Here is a 21309-nt window from a genome sequence, read left to right on the forward strand (position 1 = left end):
CCCAGGTTTGGAAATTGCTAATTGTCAAAATGTCACAGTGGGATTTGAACGTCCACTCTCTGTATTGTAAACGCTGCTGTATCCCTCTTTCACAGGAAGTATAAGATTGCAATAAGAAGACGTGATCTAACACTTGTGTCTATTTTCTCCCAGGTTGCACTGGAAATTTCCACTATGCTGAAACTTCAGAGGGAAATGATGGCTGGTCCAGTAATAATGACACGGAGGAGGAGGACTTTAACCAACTGGTCAGTCACTCTTTCACACGTATGACCTCAATGTCAGATTTTGTTTTTAAAATCCAAGAATCTTCTAACCATGATCAGTCTGAAATAGGTTTTGTTCATCAGCTGTCACGTGACCCTTCCCTCCCATCCTTGTCCCTTTCCTTGTCATGAAGCTAATCACTTATAACAAACTTACTGAGAGGCCTCTACTGGATTGGCTATTTGGCCATTGCGAGTACTTTGTTCTGCTGACCAGGGTCCTTTGTCCAGTTGGCCATTTACATGGTTAAGGTGGACAGGAAAGGGGGAAATGTTTTAACTCACGGTTGGGAAGCTGGTGGGATGCATACTGTGCCCAAGGAAACCTAATCTTAGCCTACATGCCGCAGGCCAGATTTCCAACCGAATCAGCCGACATAAGACCATAAGACACAGGAGCAGAATTAGGCCACTCGGCCCATCGAATCTGCTCCGCCATTCAATCATGGCTGATATTTTTCTCATCCCCATTCTCCCCATAACCCCTGATCCCCTTATTAATCAAAAACCTATCTATCTCTGTCTTAAAGACACTCAGTGAATTGGCCTCCACAGCCTTCTGCGGCAAAGAGTTCCACAGATTCACCACCCTCTGGCTCAAGAAATTCCTCCTCATCTCTGTTTTCAAGGATCGTCCCTTTAGTCTGAGATTGTGTCCTCTGGTTCTAGTTTTTCCTACAAGTGGAAACATCCTCTCCACGTCCACTCTATCCAGGCCTCGCAGTATCTTGTACGTTTCAATAAGATCCCCTCTCATCCTTCTAAACTCCAACGAGTACAGACCCAGAGTCCTCAATCGTTCCTCATACGACCATCTCTTCATTCCAGGGATCATTCTTGTGAACCTCCTCTGGACCTTTTCCAAGGCCAGCACACCCTTCCTTAGATATGGGGCCCAACACTGCTCACAATACTCCAAATGGGGTCTGACCAGAGCCTTATACAGCCTCAGAAGTACATCCCTGGTCTTGTATTCTAGACCTCTCGACATGAATGCTAACATTGCTTTTGCCTTCCTAACTGTCGACTGAACCTGCACATTAACCTTAAGAGAATCGTGAACAAGGATTCCCAAGTCCCTTTGTGCTTCTGCTTTCCTAAGCAATTCCCCAATTAGAAAATAGTCTATGCCTAGATTCCTCCTTCCAAAGTGCATAACCTCACACCTTTCCACATTGTATTCCATCTGCCACTTCATTGCCCACTCTCCTAGCTTGTCCAAGTCCTTCTGCAGCCCCCTTGCTTCCTCAATACTACCTGTCCCTCTACAGATCTTTGTATCATCTGCAAATTTAGCAACAGTGCCTTCAGTTCCTTCTTCCAAATCATTAATGTATATTGTGAAAAGTTGTGGTCCCAACACCGACCCCTGAGACACACCACTAGTCACCGGCTGCCATCCTGAAAAAGACCCCTTTATCCCCACTCTCTGCCTTCTGCCAGTCAGCCAATCCTCTATCCATGCCAGGATCTTACCCTTAACATCGTGGGCTTTTAGGAGGCGGTGGAATAGTGGTATTGTCGCTGGACTACGAATCTAGAGACCCAGGACACTGATCTGGGAGCCAGGTTCGAATCCCACAATGGTAGGTGATGGAATTTAAACGCAATAAAAATATCTGGAATTAAAAGTCTAATGATGATCATGAAACCATTGCCTAAAAACCATCTGGGAAGGAAATTTTCCATTCTTACCTGGTCTGGCCTACATGTGACTCCAGATCCACAGCAATGTGGTTGACTCTGAAATGGCCCAGCAAGCCACATATTCAAACGCTACAAAAAACGTCCTCGGCCCAACTATCTTCAGCTGCATCATCAATGACCTCCCTTCCGTAATAAGGTCAGAAGTGGGGATGTTTGCGGATGACTGCACAATGTTCAGCACCATTCGTGACTCTTCCGATACTGAAGCAGTCCCTGTCCAACTGCAGCAAGACCTGGACAATATCCAGGCTCGGGCTGACAAGTGGCAGGTTACAGTCGCGCCACACAAGTGCCAGGCAATTGATCATCTCCTGCAAGAGAGGATCTAACCATTGCCCCTTGACATTCAGTGGCATTACCATCGCTGAATCCCCCATAATCAACATCCTGGGGGTTATCATTAATGAGAAACTGAACTTCCCTAGCCATATTAATAAATGCTGGCCTAGCTAGCGATGACCACTTCCTGTAAATGAATAAAAAAATATTTACTGCAATGATTACCAGTTTCCTAAATTCACTGTTCAACTGGTTTTGAAGTTACTAGAATTGATTTGAAGCTAGTTAACAAGTCCCTTGTTAAGGAACAGTGACTGATTGATTTAACAAGATTTTGCAGAAGTTATTGGGATTTTGTTGCTTCTATATGTGGAATAAACCACACAGTTTAAGCAAAATAATTCCAGACGGTACCTGGGTTGAGATTCAGGACGAACATGTTCTAATTAGCAAAACAAAATTGCTGCTGTTTGGAACTCCGCAAACCCCGAGCTTCGACTGTATTTGCGATAATTTTTTGAATTTTCCTGGAACACAACCTGCAACGAGGAGAAGCTCCTGGGTGAACCCTTCCCTCCGGGTCACTGACTGACTAATGTGGCTGGTTGGGAAATTTATGTTTCTAATCGTACTCCCAAGAGATTCCATTAGGACGTGTTTATCTTGAGTAAATGCTGAGAATGATGTAATTTGTTTTGGTTAGACTGTGTGGTTTACTCCACGACTAGCAGCAAGACTAATGAGGTTAGAAACACCTCAGCCACTACAAACACAGCTGGTGTCAGCTGTGCTGCAGTTGGTAACGCTCTCGTCTCTGAGTCAGAAGGTTGTGGGTTCAAATCCTATTTCGGGAACTGGGCTAAAGACCTGGGTTGAGATTCCAGTGTTTGGTCCCATTGCAGGCAATCACACCTTTGTGTCAACAGGTTTCTGGGACTGTTTCAGAAGGCAGGCTCTCCTGAGGCAATGCTGCAAAGTCAGAGTTATTCCCCGTTTAGGTGAGGTGTTACCCATGACAAGACCAATTCTCCAGCTGTCCTGGCCAGCATTGCTCCCTCAACCAATAATAGAAAATAACCAGATTTGCTGCTCCTTCACCTGTTTGTGGGATCTTGCTGTGTATAAAAATGGTTGCTGCATTTAATTGTTTCACACCGCTGAGGGTCCCCCTATTGCCTCTCTCGGGAAATCCCCAGATTACTTCACAGGTGGTCAGTACCTTGAAATAGAACGAGAAAGCAATTGAGCATTTTATGAAATCCCGGATTTAATCGCTCTATCGTTTTCAGCCGTGTCTTTAGCTGCCCGGGCCTTAACCGCTGGAATTCCCCCCTCTCAACCTCTCCACCTCTCGCTCTCACTGCTCCTCAAACCCTTCCTGTTTGACCAACATTTTGCTCACCTGTCCCAATATCCCCTTTCGTAGCTCGGTGTCAAATTAGGTCTGATTAACACTCCTGTGGAGCACTTTGGGATGTCTTTACTTAATTCATTTTTTAAAACATATTTTTATTCAGAAAATTTTGAATTATAACATACAAAATGGTCAAACAGATTTATACAATTTTTGTGAAAATATCCCCACAACTGAGCCCACCCCTTTCTGTATTTACCCAGGACCCCTCCCCATCCTAACCACCCTCCCCAATTGTTGACGGCGACCAGCTCCGTAAAGAAGGTGATGAACAGCAGCCACCTCGAGCAAACCCCCTCCTCCGAGCCCCTAATCGCACACTTGATCTTTTCCAAATGCAGGAATTCCAACAAATCCTCCCACCATGCCCAAGCCTTAGGCGGAGCCAATTCCCTCCATGTGGCTGCCCTCCCGTAGCCCAACGATCCTCACATTCTGGCATCCGGAGTGATTCTCCGGGTCATCGGCTTTGGCCTTCAATATCCTCTGCCTCACCGCCAACTTCGTCACCTCTCCCTCCTCCGAAGAGGCAATGCGATCACTGTGCTCTGTGACCTTCTCCTCCACCTTCCGAATCGTCGAGCCCTGTTCCTCCAGCCATTCTTCCACCCTGTCCAAAGTGAGGTGAAGGGGTGCCAGCGCCACCTCTGTCACACTTGCCAAGTCATCAGAGACTGCTTGTCTCTGTTTCTTAAACTCCTCCATTAGGAATTCTCCCAGCTCCTCAGTTGTCCACTGAAAGGGCAACGACGACACAGGGGCCTAGGTCATTTTCTCCTCTCCTGCGACACAAAGACAGTCGAGGACCTCATAGGAACATAAGAATTAGGAGCAGAAGTCGGCAGTTCAGCCCTTTGAGCCTGCTCCACCATCAATCAGATCCTGGCTGATCTCTTCCTGGTCTCAAATCCACCTCCCCACCTGTTCCCCAAATCCCTTTAACCCATTTTTAAAAATTAGAAATCTATCTATCTCTTTCTTGAAACCATTGAATGACTCCGATTCTACTGCACTATGGGGCAGCGAGTTCCACAAATTCACCACCCTCTGCGAGAAGTAGTTCCTCCTCATCTCAGTTCTAAATCTACCGCCTCTAAACCTCTCTCCGTGACCTCTCTAGATTGTCCCACAGGGGGGAACATTTGGTCTACGTTTACTTTATCAATCCCTTTTAGTATTTTATACACCTCGATCAGATCCCCTCTCATTCTTCCAAACTCCAGCAAATACAAACCCAAACTGTTTAATCTCTCCTCATACGGAAATTCCTTTATCCCTGGAATCAATCTGATAAATGTCCTCTGAACTGCCTCCAATGCCACCACATCCTTCCTCAAGTAAGGAGACCAAAACTGAACACAATGCTCCAGACATGGGGTGCACATCACCAACAATCTGTCCTGGTCCACCACGTCAACGCTACCACCAAGAAAGCACAACAGCGCCTATACTTCCTCAGGAAACTAAGGAAATTCGGCTTATCCACACTGACTCTTATCAATTTGTACAGAAAGCATCCTATCAGGCTGCATCACAGCCTGGTATGGCAACTGCTCGGCCCAGGACCGCAAGAAACTTCAGAGAGTCGTGAACACAGCCCAGACCATCCCACGAACCCGCCCCCATCCATTGACTCGGTCTACACCTCCCGCTGCCTTGGGAAAGTGGGCAGCATAATCGTAGGCCCCCTCCCACCCGGTTTATTCACTCTTCCAACTTCTTCCATTGGACAGGAGATACAAAAGTCTGAGAACACGCACGAATAGACTCAAAAACAGCTTCTTTCCCACTGTCACCAGACTCTTGAACGACCCTCTTATGAACTGAACTGATCTCTCCACATAGCTTCTCTACTGAGTAGTACTGCACTCTGTGTTCTTCACCCGAAGTCTGCGTCCATGTATTTACATTGTGTATTTATCGTATATCCTCTGTTTTTCATATATGGAATGATCTGTCTGGACTGTAAGCAGACCAATACTTTTCACTGTACTTGGTACACGGGACAATAAACAAATCCATCCATCCATCCATCATAAAATTGCCACAACACTTCTCTACTTTTTATACTCAAGTCCTTTTGCAATAATCGCTAACATTCCATTTTCCTTTTTAATTACATCCTGTATTCCTCGTGTTATAACCTCCAGACATCACATGCTGGAGTTGAAACTAAACCTTTCAACTTGTACCACTTGTCTCTCCAAACAACACCCGTTAAACAGGTAAAAAGGACCAAACACCGAATCCCCGGGTGGGAGCCACCTGGTGTGCGACCGTTCACCTCATAGCCACCACTGGAAGTCCTTATTAATCCATTTTTACGGGATGTGGGCATCACTGGCTAGATCAGCATTTATTGCCCATCCCTAATTGCCCTTGAGAAGATGGTGGTGAGGTGCTGCCTTGAACCCCTGGAGTCCATGCAGTGTAGGTGCACACACAGTGCTGTTAGGGAGGGAATTCCATGATTTTGACCCAGTGACAGTGATGGAACGGCGATATATTTCCAAGTCAGGAAGGTGTGTGTCTGGGAAGGGAACTTTGGTGGTGGTCCCATGTGTCTGCTACCCTTACCTTTCTAGATGGTGGTGGTCATGGGTTGGAGAGTGCTGCCTAAGGAAGCTCTGTCAGTCCTTGCCGTGCAGCTTGTAGATGGTCCACACAGCTGCGAATGTGCTTCAGTGGTGGATGGAGTGAATGTTTGTGGAAGGGGTGTCAATCAAGCAGGCTGCCTTGTCCTTGATGATGTTGAGCTTCTTGAGTGTTGTTGGAGCTGCTCTCATCCAGGCAAGTGGAGAGTATTCCATTGCACTCCTGACTTGTGCCTTGTAGATGGTAGACAGGCTTTGGGGAGTCAGAAGGTGAGTTACTCGCTGCAGAATTCCCAGCCTCTGACCTTTTCTTATAGCCACAGTATTTATGTGGCTAGTCTAGTTTCTGGTCAATGATAACGCCCAGGATATTGATAGTGGGAGCTTCAGTATGGTAATGCCATAGACCATAGAAGAACATAGAAAAATACAGCACAGAGCAGGCCCTTCGGCCCCTTCGTGCCGAACCTTTGTCCAAAATTAATCATAGATTATCATAGAATTTACATTGCAGAAGGAGGCCATTCGGCCCATCAAGTCTGCACCGGCTCCTGGAAAGAGCACCCTACCCAAGGTCAACACCTCCACCCAACACTAAGGGCAATTTTGGACACGAAGGGCAATTGATCATGGCCAATCCACCTAACCTGCACATCTTTGGACTGTGGGTGGAAACCGGAGCACCCGGAGGAAACCCATGCACACACAGGGAGGATGTGCAGACTCCGCACAGACAGTGACCCAAGCCGGAATCGAACCTGGGACCCTGGAGCTGTGAAGCAATTGTGCTATCCACAATGCTACCGTGCTGCCCTTAAGAACAAATTAATCTACACTATATCATTCTACCGTAATCCATGTACCTATCCAATAGCTGCTTGAAGGTCCCTAATGTTTCCCACTCAACTACTTCCACAGGCAGTGCATTCCATGCCCCCACTATTCTCTGGGTAAAGAACCTACCTCTGACATCCCCCCTATATCTTCCACCATTCACCTGAAATTTATGTCCCCTTGTAATGGTTTGTTCCACCCGGGGAAAAAGTCTCTGACTGTCTACTCTATCTATTCCCCTGATCATCTTATAAACCTCTATCAAGTCGCCCCTCATCCTTCCCCGTTCTAATGAGAAAAGGCCTAGCATCCTCAACCTTTCATCGTAAGAGCTACTCTCCATTCCAGGCAACATCCTGGTAAATCTCCTTTGCACCTTTTCCAAAGCTTCCACATCCTTCCTAAAATGAGGCGACCAGAACTGTACACAGCACTCCAAATGTGGCCTTACCAAAGTTTTGTACAGCTGCATCATCACCTCACGGCTCTTAAATTCAATCCCTCTGTTAATGAACGCTAGCACACCATAGGCCTTCTTCACAGCTCGATCCACTTGAGTGGCAACTTTCAAAGATGTATGAACATAGACCCCAAGATCTCTCTGCTCCTCCACATTGCCAAGAGCTCTACCGTTAACCCTGTATTCTGCATTCATATTTGTCCTTCCAAAATGGACAACCTCACACTTTTCAGGGTTAAACTCCATCTGCCACTTCTCAGCCCAGCTCTGCATCCTATCTATGTCTCTTTGCAGCCGACAACAGCCCTCCTCACTATCCACAACTCCACCAATCTACGTATCGTCTGCAAATTTACTGACCCACCCTTGAACTCCCTAATCCAAGTCATTAATGAAAATCACAAACACCAGAGGACCCAGAACTGATCCCTGCGGTACGCTACTGGTAACTGGGATCCAGGCTGAATATTTGCCATCCACCACCACTCTCTGACTTCTATCGGTTAGCCAGTTTGTTATCCAACTGGCCAAATTTCCCACTATCCCATGCCTCCTTCCTTTCTGCATAAGCCTACCATGGGGAACCTTATCAAACGCCTTACTAAAATCTATGTACACTATATCCACTGCTTTACCTTCATCCACATGCTTGGTCACCTCCTCAAAGAATTCAATAAGACTTGTAAGGCAAGACCTACCCCTCACAGATCCGTGCTGACTATCCCTAATCAAGCAGTGTCTTTCCAGATGCTCAGAAATCCTATACTTCAGTACCCTTTCCATGACTTTGCCTACCACCGAAGTAAGACTAACTGGCCTGTAATTCCCAGGGTTATCCCTAGTCCCTTTTTTGAACAGGGGCACGACATTCGCCACTCTCCAATCCCCTGGTACCACCCCTGTTGACAGTGAGGACGAAAAGATCATTGCCAACGGCTCTGCAATTTCATCTCTTGCTTCCCATAGAATCCTTGGGTATATCCCGTCAGGTCCGGGGGACTTGTCTATCCTCAAGTTGTTCAAAATGCCCAACACATCTTCCTTCCTAACAAGTATTTCCTCGAGCTTATCAGTCTGTTTCACACTGTCCTCTCCAACAATATGGCCCCTCTCATTTGTAAATACAGAAGAAAAGTACTCATTCACAGACCTCTCCTATCTCTTCAGACTCAATACACAATCTCCCGCTCCTGTCCTTGATCGGACCTACACTCGCTCTAGTCATTCTCATATTTCTCACATATGTGTAAAAGGCCTTGGGGTTTTCCTTGATCCTACCTGCCAAAGATTGTTCATGCCCTCTCTTAGCTCTCCTAATCTGTTTCTTCAGTTCCCTCCTGGCTATCTTGTATCCCTCCAGCGCCCTGTCTGAACCTTGTTTCCTCAGCCTTACATAAGTCTCCTTTTTCCTCTTAACAAGACATTCAACCTCTCTTGTCAACCATGGTTCCCTCACTCGACCATCTCTTCCCTGCCTGACAGGGACACACATATCAAGGACACGTAGTACCTGTTCCTTGAACAAGTTCCACATTTCACTTGTGTCCTTCCCTGACAGCCTATGTTCCCAACTTATACACTTCAATTCTTGTCTGACAACATCGTATTTACCCTTCCCCCAATTGTAAATCTTGCCCTGTTGCACGCACCTATCCCTCTCCATTACTAAAGTGAAAGTCACAGAATTGTGGTCACTATCTCCAAAATGCTCCCCCACTAACAAATCTATCACTTGCCCTGGTTCATTACCAAGTACTAAATCCAATATTGCCCCTCCTCTGGTCGGACAATCTACATACGGTGTTAGAAAAGCTTCCTGGACACACTGCACAAACACCACCCCATCCAAACTATTTGATCTAAAGAGTTTCCACTCAATGTTTGGGAAGTTGAAGTCACCCATGACTACTACCCTGTGACTTCTGCACCTTTCCAAAATCTGTTTCCCAATCTGGTCCTGTTACTATTGGGGGGCCTATAGAAAACTCCTAACAAGGTGACTGCTCCTTTCCTATTTCTGACTTCAACCCATACTACCTCAATAGGCAGATACTCCTCGAACTGCCTTTCTGCAGCTGTTATACTATCTCTAATTAACAATGCCCCCACCTCTTTTATCACCCTCCCTAATCTTATTGAAACATCTATAACCAGGGACCTCCAACAACCATTTCTGCCCCTCTTCTATCCAAGTTTCCATGATGCCCACCACATCGTGGTCCCAAGTACCGTATCCATGCCTTAAGTTCACCCACCTTATTCCTGATGCTTCTTGCGCTGAAGTATACACACTTCAACCCATCTCCGTGCCTGCAAGTACTCTCCTTTGTCAGTGTTCCCTTCCCCACTGCCTCATTACACGCTTTGACGTCCTGAATATCGGCTACCTTAGTTGCTGGACTACAAATCCGGTTCCCATTCCCCTGCCAAATTAGTTTAAACCCTCCCGAAGAGTACTAGAAAACCTCCCTCCCAGGATATTGGTGCACCTCTGGTTCAGATGCAACCCGTCCTGCTTGTAAGGCCCCACCTTCCCCAGAATGCGCTCCAATTATCCAAATACCTGAAGTCCTCCCTCCGACACCATTCCTGCAGCCACGTGTTCAGCTGCACTCTCTCCCTATTCCTAGCCTCGCTATCACGTGGCACCGGCAACAAACCAGAGATGACAACTCTGTCTGTCCTGGCTTTTAACTTCCAGCCTAACTCCCTAAACTCGTTTATTACCTCCACACCCCTTTTCCTACCTACGTCGTTGGTACCAAAGTGCACCACGACTTCTGGCTGCTCCCCCTCCCCCTTAAGGATCCTGAAGACACGATCCGAGACATCCCTGGCTCTGGCACCCGGGAGGCAACATACCTTCCGGGAGTCTCGCTCGTGACCACAGAATCTCCTATCTATTCCCCTAACCATTGAATCTTCTACTCCTATTGCTTTTCTATTCTCCCCCCTTCCCTTCTGAGCCCCAGAGCCAGACTCAGTGCCAGAGACCTGGCCGCTAGGGCCTTCTCCCGGTAGGTCATCCCCCCCCCAACAGCATCCAAAATGGTAAACCTGTTTTGAAGGAGAACGGCCACGAGGGATCCCTGCACTGTCTGCCTGTTTGTTTTCTTTCCCCTGACTGTAACCCAGCTACTCTTGTCCTGTACCTTGGGTGTGGTTATCTCCCTGTAACTCTTCTCTATCACCCCCTCTGCCTCCCGGATGATCCGAAGTTCATCCAGCTTCAGCTCCAGTTCCCTAACACGGTCTTTGAGAAGCTGGTGTTGGGTGCACGTCCCACAGGTATAGTCAGCGGGGACACCGGTGGTATCCCTCACCACCCACATCCTACAGGAGGAGCATGTAACTGGCCTAGCCTCCATCCTCTCTTACCTTACAGAATATAGCTGCCCTGTGGACCAACTGGAACTCCACCCTCCGACTCTGCTCCCAGTCAGCTGCACTCTCTGTAAACTCCTGGCTCCCTTCTCGCTCTTTGCGGAAATGGAGGAAACGAAATGAAAGGAGCACCTTACTCCCTCCTCACCTAACTTCCTCAGTCACCAAACTCTCACTATAGCACTCAAATGCACCAAAGTCAGCACTCCCTCAGTCACCAAACTCTCACTATAGCACTCAAATGTACCAAATTCAGCACTCCCTCAGTCACCAAACTCTCACTATAGCACTCAAATGCACCAAATTCAGCACTCAGTGCAAACAAAGTCTGCACTGTAGGGGATCACCTTTATACTGTGAATCTAGCCTCTGAAAACTGGCCTAATCCAATTAACTAATTAACAAGCTCCAGCTGCAAGTACCTACAAGTAAAACCTTTGTTTAAAGCTGATTGAAAATTCACCTTCTTCTAAACCAAACAGCAACTTTTAAGTTAATTAACTAAATAAAAGAAAGACTAGACTTTAGATAAAAATGAACCCTTCTACTCCCTCAGTCACCAAACTCTCACTATAGCACTCAAATGCACCAAAGTCAGCACTCCCTCAGTCACCAAACTCTCACTATAGCACTGAAATGCACTAAATTCAGCACTCCCTCAGTCACCAAACTCTCACTATAGCACTCAAATGCACCAAAGTCAGCACTCCCTCAGTCACCAAACTCTCACTATAGCACTCAAATGCACTAAATTCAGCACTCAGTGCCATTGAATGTCAAGGGGCAATGGCTTGATTCTCTCACATAGGAGATGATCATCGTCTGGCATTTGTGTGACACGAATGGATATTGTCCAGGTCTTGTTGCATTTGCACGTGAACTGCTTCAGTGTCTGAGGAATCGAGAAAGGTGCTGAACATTGTGCAGTCATCAGTGATCAACTCCACATCTGACCCTATGTTGGAAGGGACATCTTTGATAAAGGGAGCTGAAGGTGGTTGGACCTAGGACGTTACCCTGAAGAATTCTCACAGTGATGTTCCGGGACCTCCAACCACCACAGCCATCTTCCATTGTGTCAGGTATGACTCCAACCAGCGGAGAGTTTCCCCCCTGATTTCCATCGACTCCAGGTTAGCTAGGTCTCCTTGATGCCAGTCTCGGTCAAAGGCAGCCTTGATGTCAAGGGCAGTCACTCTCACCTCACATTTGTCATTCAGCTCTTTGTCCATTTTTGAACCAAGGCTGCAATGAGGTCAGGAGTGATCCAGGTGGTACCCAAACTTGAGTGTCCGTGAGCAGATTTTTGCTGAGTAAGTGCCGTTTCATAGCCCTATTGATGAGTCCTTCCATCACTTTAGTGATGATTGAGAGTAGACTGATAGGGTGGTGATTGGCTGCGTCAGATATTTCCTGCATTTTGTGTACATGACACACCTGGGCAATTATCCACATTTCTGGATAGATGCCAATGTTGTAGCTGTACTGGAACAGCTTGGCTGGGGGTGCAGCAAGTTCTGGAGCATAAGTCTTCAGAACTATTGCCGGAATCATACCTTCCAGATAACAACATCCCTGCCACCACTATCACCAGCCCTTTGTAAGAGCTGACCCAACAACAGGACAGGCACAACAGAGATGGCAACACATTGGTATACAATCGGGAGGGAGTTTCCCTGGGAGTCCTCAACAGTCTTGTTACATTAAAGGTGCTATGTAAATAAGGTGTTGTCATTGTGAAGTGATTGATGGGTATCTGAGAGATGCAATGAGTTCCTTTAATTTGCGGTAATTTTAATATTTTTGTAAATGGATTTTTGATTATGCTTTCAGTCCCCTGGGAGATACAGAGCTCGCACGGATGGTAAAAACCAAGATTCTGAAGAACTGTTAATTAAAAGTGGTGATGTGGTACAGTTAATGCATGAGGATGGTGAAGGTCAATGGTAAGTGTGGCTTATTCCAATCAAATGAAGGTTCTGTATCCCCGTTATGTCCCTGCAAATCTTGGCGATTTGCACTTGCAGCAATCTCTCCATGTGGCTACGGGTCTATTCTAATTACAGGGTGGGGAGGGCATACGAGGTGGGTGGGGGTGTAAATTGTTGCCCTCACCGTAAGAGCTCAACCCCCTCCGTCAAACTGATTTCCACAACACATGGGGTGGGGGAGCAGTCAGAATTAGTGCCACTGCAGTAGTAATAGATGATCCAGTCAGGTATCAATTATGAGTGAAGGTGGAGGAAGGTCATTGAGATCTATCTGCACAAGAGACTTTCAATGAAAGTTAGCATGTTACTGGAGAACTTGAGCTGTCTTAATCCATCTGACTGATGATGTGGAATTTGAAACTCCTTTCGGTAGAGTATTATTGAAAACAGCCAGAGTGATTTCTCTCTGTCCTTTAGACAAACTCTCAGATATTTGTTGGCTGTGATTCAGCTCTATGAGATTGAGCTGGATTGGAGCTTTTTATTGAGGTTGAATGTTATTTCCACAAAGGGCCCAAATGTTAACCTAAATTCAGAGTCAGGGGAAACCAATGGCACTTCTGCCTTGGTGATTATCTCGACCGATTGAATGAATTTGTAACTAAATGATCTCCTTTGGTATAAGTTTCCAATGTTGAACTGTAATCCCATCTCAAACCTGGCTGCTCACCAATACTGATGTCGAGTTAAGTTTCGATGCTGTTGTTCAAGTGAACAATCCCCCCCCCCAATCTTTTAAATAGTGCCACAGGATCCTTTACATCCACTTGAGAGGGGAGGCGCAGCTTTTGTTAAACATCTGGGGTGAAATTCTCCCCCAACGGCGAGATGCCTGCCGACTGGCGCCAAAGCCGGCGCCAATCAGACGGGCATCGCGCCGGCAAAAAGGTGCGGAAGTCTCCGCATCTTTGGGGGCCGAGCCCCAACATTGAGGGGCTAGGCCGACGCCGGAGGGATTTCCGCCCCGCCAGCTGGCGGAAATGGCGTTTGTTGCCCCGCCAGCTGGCGCGGAAATGCGGCGCATGCGCGGGAGCGTCAGCGGCCGCTGTCAGTTTCCCATGCATGCGCGGGAGCGTCAGCGGCCGCTGTCAGTTTCCCACGCATGCGCGGGAGCGTCAGCGGCCGCTGTCAGTTTCCCGCGCATGCGCAGTGGGGAGTCTCTTTCGCCTCCGCCATGGTGCAGGCCGTAGCGGAGGCGGAAGGGAAAGAGTGCCCCCACGGCACAGGCCCGCCCGCGGATCGGTGGGCCCCGTTCGCGGGCCAGGCCACCGTGGGGGCACCCCCCGGGGTCAGATCGCCCCGCGCCCCCCCCCCAGGACCCCGGAGCCCGCCCACGCCGCCTGGTCCCGCCGGTAAATACCAGCTTTGATTTACGTCGGCGGGACAGGCAATTCCTGGGCGGGACTTCGGCCCATCCGGGCCGGAGAATCCAGTGGGGGGTCCCGCCAACCGGCGCGGCCGGGTTCCCGCCCCCGCCCAATCTCCGGGAGCGGAGACTTCGGCGGGGGCGGGGGGCGGGATTCATGGCGGCCAACGGCCATTCTCCGACCCGGCGGGGGGGTCGGAGAATGACGCCCCTCATTTGGAAGACGCACCTCTGACAGTCCCGGCCCCTCTCAGCGCTTCACTGGGACTGTCGCCATGGGTCATGTCCTCAAATTTCCAGAGTAAGCTTTAGAACCCCTCGTGCTCCCGAATCAGAGACAAGTGGGCCACCCACTGACAGCAGCAAATCTATTCACGTAGGTTAAGTATGTGGTTAAATTCGGGATTCGTTTCATTTCATTGAATTGTTTAACTGGTGTCAGACGGCAATAGGATGAAGAGGGATCTGGTGGACATTGATCATAGAATGTACAGTGCAGAAGCAGGCCATTTGGCACATCGAGTCTGCACCGGCTCCTAGCAGGAGCATCCTACCCAAGCCCACACCTCCACCTTATCCCAGTAACCCCACCCAACCTTTTTGGATGCTGAGGGCAATTTAGCACGGCCAATCCACCTAACCCTTATTCCACCCTTAGTGTTGGGTGGGGTTACTGGGTTATGGGGATAGGGTGGCGGTGTTGACCGTGGGTAGGGTACTCTTTCCAAGAGCCGGTGCAGACTCGATGGGCCGAATGGCCTCCTTCTGCACTGTAAATTCTATGATAATCTATGATAAAACCTACACATCGTTCGACTGTGGGAGGAAACCGGAACACCCGGAGGAAACCCACACAGACACGGAGAGAACGCGCAGTAACCCAAGTTGGGAATCGAACCTGGGACCCTAGAGCTGAAAAGCAACAGTGCTAACCACTATGCCACTGTGCATCCCCCCCCCCCCCCCCCCATGGACCACCTTTTCCTCATACTCGCTCGTCTGGTCTTCTGCGTTATTGGAGAGTATTTCCTGAGCCGGCATTAAGAACAACGAGGAAGTTATTGAGTGAGGAAGAGAACGCAGAGAAACATTCAGTTTCAGTTCTACCCTGCGCCTCCGAGAATTTCCTGCATCGCCTTCAGATTTACTGCCGAATCTCATTACCTAATAACCAAGTATCACATGATCTGTCTGGCTCCATCGTGGCTAGACTATGGCCCTGTGAATATACACTATGTTGTCGGTTTTGTCTTTTTTGTTGCAATATTGCTGACATGGAAATGTTGTTGGATGGAACCGAGTCTTTTTCAACTGAAGGTGCAATGACGATATCCACGTTTCCAATTACTCGTGAAACCTACAAGACATTCAATTGTTTACCGAAAAAATAGATTCAGTGGCAACAGGAACAACTTTGGTTTATATAATGCCTTTCATTACCAAGAACGTACAGGACAGAGACAGGTCATTAGGCCTCTTTTAATAACACACCTGGGCTAGTGCTTATGATCCATTTGAATCTCCTCCCTTCTTACTTCATCTTCAGCTATTAGTACATTTCTCTGTCATCTTTTTAAAAAATTCTTTAAAGCAACACAGGTATCGCTGCCTAGGCCAGAATTTATTGCTTATCCCTAAACTGCCCTTCGAAAGGTGGTGGTGAGTTGTCTCTTGAATCGCTGCAGTCCGTGTTGTGCAGGTACACCCACAGTGCTGTTAGGGAGGGAGTTCCAGGATTTTGACCCAGCGACAGTGAAGGAACGGCGATATATTTCCAAGTCAGGATGGTGAGTGACTCGGAGGGGAACCTCCAGGTGGTGGGGTTGCCATGTTGTGCTGTCCTTGTCCTTCTAGATGGTAGACTAGAGGTCATGGATTTAGAAGGTGCTGACGAAGGAGCCTTGATGAGTTGCTGTTGTGCATCTTGTAGATGGTACACACGGCTGCCACGAAGCATCACTGGTAGAGGGGTGAATGTTTAAAGTTGGTAGACAGGGTGCCAATCAAATGGACACTTTGTCCTGGATGGTGTTGAGCTTCTTGAGTGTTGTTGGAGCCGCACTCATCCAGGCAAGTGGAGAGTATTCCATCACACTCCTGACTTGTGCCTTGTAGATGATGAGCAAGTTTTGGGGGGTCAGGAGGTATCATAGAATTTACAGTGCAGAAGGAGGCCATTCGGCCCATCGAGTCTGCACCGGCTCTTGGAAAGAGCACCCTACCCAAGCCCACACTCAGTAACCGCACCGAACACTAAGGGCAATTTTGGACACTAAGGGCAATTTATCATGGCCAAACCACCTAACCTGCACATCTTTGGACTGTGGGAGGAAACCGGAGCACCCGGAGGAAACCCACGCAGACACGGGGAAAATGTGCAGACTCCGCACAGACAGTGACCCAAACCGGGAATCAAACCTGGGACCCTGGAGCTGTGAAGCAATTGTGCTAACCACTATGCTACCGTGCTGCCCAAAAGTGAGTTACTCGCTGTAGGATTCCTAGCCTTTGACCTGCCCTAGTAGCCACAGTATTAATGTGGCTAGTCCAGTTCAGTTTCTGATCAATGGTAACCCCCAGCATGTTGATTGTGGGGGATTCAGCGATGGTGATGCCATTGAATGTCAAGGGGCGATGGTTAGATCCTCTCTTGTAGGAGATGGCCATTGCCTGGCACTTGTGTGGTGCTAATGTTACTTGCCACTTATCAGCCTGGATATTGTCCAGGTCTTGTTGCATTTGGACATGGATGACTTCAGTCTCTGAAGAATGGTGCTGAACATTGCGCCAGCATTTCTGACCTCATGATGGAGGCAATGTCATTGATGAGGCAGCCGAAGATAGCTGAGCCAAGGTCACTTCCTTTCAATGCATCGATACTATTCACCTGAACTGTTTCCAATGGTACAAGCTAATCATTATCTCCAGGTGAAGACGTTCCTCCTGGAATTCCCATTGGATTTATTCATAATCACTGTTTTAAACAGTCTCAACATTACGGGGGCGATCCTCCGATCGCGGGGCTAAGTGCCCGCACCGGCGTGGACGCCGCGACCGATTCACAGCCACGGGAAACGCGGTGGGTGTTGCGCAGGACGAGCGGCGCCATCGTGCGACTCCAGGATGACGCTGCGCTACATATAAGGAAGCGGATCGGCATGGATGAGCCCCGTCGCGTCGCTCCCCGCTTCCGGGACAGCGACCTGGAGGCACTTCTGGAGGCAGTGGCGGAGCGCCGGGCAATCCTCTTTCCCAGTCGTGGACACGGCAGCCATGCGGCACCGTGAGGCGAGGATGGCGAGAGGTCGGGGCGGCAGTCAGCGCTGTGGGGCTCATCCCCTGCACGGGAGACCAGTACAGGAAGAAACTGCACGACCTCACGAGGGCAGCGAGGGTAAGTACGCGGCCGTTCCACCTGCCCACAGTATCCGTATCCCGCACAGTTCACCCCGTCCCTGCTCATCGCAGCCCCGGCGGACACAGCCCTTCACCGTGCCCTCGAATTGGGAGGGTGTCTTCGCCACCTTCCTGCCACGGCACTCCAGCTGGGGGGTCTCAGTCCCACGGGGAGGGCACCACCACCCCCCCCCCCCCCCCGCAACCCGGCAGGATGGTGGCATCATTTGCCCCGCCCCCTCCTCCTTCCCCCTTCTCCATCCCCCCCCCGTCCCTGTACTCCTGTACACAACCCATCCTCCTTAGCCCTGTCGTCACCCATCCCAACCCCACCACGGCCCCCTCCCCCCCAACCACATCCACCCTCCCCCTCCTGCCGCCCCAACCACATCCACCCTTCCCCCCCTCTCCTCCCACCACATCCCCCCTCCCCCTTCCCCCCCAACCACATCCACCCTTCCCCCTCACCCTCACCCCCAACCACATCCACCCTCCCCCGTCTCCCCTCTCCCCAACCACATCCACCTTCCCCCCCAACCACACCCCCCCTCCCCTTCCCCCCAACCACATCCACCTTTCACCCCTCCCCAACCACAACCCCCTCCCCCCTCACGCCCCCAACCACATCCACCCTTCCCAACCACATCCACCCCTCCCCCTCCCCCCAACCACATCCCCCCTCCCCCTTCCCCCCCAACCACATCCACCCCTCCCCCTCTCCCCCAACCACATCCCCCCTCCCCCTTCCCCCCCAACCACATCTACCTTTCCACCCTCCCCAACCACATCCACCCTTGCCCCCCCTCCAAATCACATCCACCCCTCCCCCAACCACATCCACCCTTCCCCCAACCACATCCACCCTTCCCCCCAACCACATCCACCCTTCCCCCCTCCACCCCATCCACCCTTCCCCCCTCCACCCCAACCACATCCACCCTTCCCCCCTCTCCCCCAACCACATCCACCTTTCCCCCCTCCCACAACCACATCCCCCCAACCACATCCCCCCTTCCCCCTCCCCCTCACGCCCCAACCACATCCACCCTTCCCCCTCCCCCAATCACATCCACCCTTCCCCCCTCCCCAATCACATCCACCCTTCCCCCCTCCCCAATCACATCCACCCTTCCCCCAACCCCAATCACATCCACCCTTCCCCTCCCCAATCACATCCACCCTTCCCCCTCCCCCCAACCACATCCACCCTTCCCCCTCCCCAATCACATCCACCCTTCCCCCCTCCCCAATCACATCCACCCTTCCCCCTCCCCCAACCACATCCACCCTTCCACCCTCTCCCCCAACCACACCCACCCTTCCCCCCTCCCCCCAACCACATCCCCCCTCCCCCTTCCCCCCCCAACCACATCCACCCTTCCCCCTCACCCTCACCCCCAACCACATCCACCCTCCCCCCTCTCCCCTCTCCCCAACCACACCCACCTTTCCCCCCCCAACCACATCCCCCCTTCCCCTTCCCCCCAACCACATCCACCTTTCACCCCTCCCCAACCACAACCCCCTCCCCCCTCACGCCCCCAACCACATCCACCCTTCCCCCCTACCACATCCACCCCTCCCCCTCCCCCCAACCACATCCCCCCACCCCGTTCCACCCCAACCACATCCACCCTCCCCCCTCTCCCCCAACCACGTCCCCCTCCCCCTTCCCCCCAACCACATCCACATTTCCACCCTCCCCAACCACATCCCCCCCTCCTGCTTCCCCCCAACCACATTCACCCTTCCCCCCTCCCCCCCAACCACATCCACACATCCCCCCTCTCCCCCAACCACATCCCCACTTACCCCCTCCCTCAACCACATCCCCCCAACCACATCCCCCCTTCCCCCTCACGCCCCCAACCACATCCACCCTTCCCCCTCCCCCAACCACATCCACCCTTCCCCCTCCCCAACCACATCCACCCTTCCCCCCTCTCCTCCAACCACATCCACCCTTCCACCCTCTCCCCCAACCACATCCACCCTTCCCCCTCCCCCCAACCACATCCCCCCTCCCCCTTCCCCCCAACCACATCCACCCTTCCCCCCTCACCCTCACCCCCAACCACATCCACCCTTCCCCCCTCCCCCTCACCCCCAACCACATCCACCCTTCCCCCTCCCCATCCACCCTTCCCCCCTCCCCCAATCACATCCACCCCTCCCCCTCCCCCCAACCACATCCACCCTTCACCCCTCGCCAATCACATCCAGCCCTCCCCTCCCCCAAACACATCCACCCTTCCCCCCTCCCCATCCACCCCTCCCCCAATCACATCCACACCTCCCCCTTCCCCCAACCACATCCCCCCCTCCCCCTTCCCCCCAACCACATCCACCCTTGCCCCCTCTCCAAATCACAACCACCCCTCCCCCTCCCCCAACCACATCCACCCTTCCCCCCTCCCCCCAACCACATCCACCCTTCCCACCTCTCCCCCAACCACATCCCCACTTACCCCCTCCACCAAACAACATCCACCCTCCCCCTGCCCTCCCAACCACATCCACCCTCCCCCCTCTCCCCCAACCACATCCACCTTTCCCCCCCTCCCCCAACCACATCCCCCCAACCACATCCCCCTTCCCCCTCCCCCTCACGCCCCCAACCACATTCACCCTTCCCCCCTCCCCAAACACATCCACCCTTCCCCCCTCTCCCCAACCACATCCACCTTTCCCCCCTCCCCAACCACATCCCCCCAACCACATCCCCCCTTCCCCCTCCCCCTCACGCCCCCAACCACATCCACCCTTCCCCCTCCCCAACCACATCCACCCTTCCCCCCTCTCCCCCAACCACACCCACCCTTCCCCCCTCCCCCCAACCACATCCCCCCTCCCCCTTCCCCCCACCACATCCACCCTTCCCCCTCACCCCCAACCACATCCACCCTCCCCCTCTCCCCTCTCCCCAACCACATCCACCTTTCCCCCCAACCACATCCCCCCTCCCCCTTCCCCCCAACCCCATCCACCTTTCACCCCTCCCCAACCACAACCCCCTCCCCCCTCACGCCCCCAACCACATCCACCCTTCCCCCCAACCACATCCACCCCTCCCCCTCCCCCCAACCACATCTCCCCTCCCCCTTCCCCCCCAACCACATCCACCCTCCCCCTCTCCCCCAACCACATCCCCCCTCCCCCTTCCCCCCAACCACATCCACCTTTCCACCCTCCCCAACCACAACCCCCCCTCCCCCTTCCCCCCAACCACATCCCCACTTACCCCCTCCCCCAACCACATCCCCAACCATATCCCCCCTTCCCCCTCCCCCTCACGCCCCCAACCACATCCACCCTTCCCCCTCCCCCAACCACATCCACCCTTCCCCCCTCTCCTCCAACCACATCCACCCTTCCACCCTCTCCCCCAACCACATCCACCCTTCCCCCCTCCCCCAACCACATCCCCCCTCCCCCTTCCCCCCCAACCACATCCACCCTTCCCCCCTCCCCATCCACCCTTCCCCCTCCCCCAATCACATCCACCCCTCCCCCCAACCACATCCACCCTTCCCCCTCCCCCAATCACATCCACCCCCCCCTCCCCCCCAATCACATCCACCCCTCCCCAACCACATCCACCCTTCCCCCCTCCCCATC

General features: G+C 51.5%; 1 protein-coding gene across 4 annotated transcripts in view; it reads left to right on the plus strand.

Moving 5' to 3' along the window:
* LOC140421311 (proto-oncogene DBL-like) overlaps positions 1–21309 on the plus strand; it is a 261868-nt gene that overhangs the window by 221869 nt on the left and 18690 nt on the right. For all 4 annotated transcript variants that reach the window (XM_072505953.1, XM_072505952.1, XM_072505956.1 and 1 more), the window contains 2 exons: positions 154–248; positions 12772–12884. In XM_072505953.1, coding sequence (XP_072362054.1) covers positions 154–248; positions 12772–12884 — 208 coding nt within the window. The remainder of the gene's footprint in view (positions 1–153; positions 249–12771; positions 12885–21309) is intronic.

This window comes from Scyliorhinus torazame, chromosome 5 (genome assembly GCF_047496885.1).
Source record: "Scyliorhinus torazame isolate Kashiwa2021f chromosome 5, sScyTor2.1, whole genome shotgun sequence".
NCBI classification, from domain to species: Eukaryota; Metazoa; Chordata; class Chondrichthyes; order Carcharhiniformes; family Scyliorhinidae; genus Scyliorhinus; species Scyliorhinus torazame.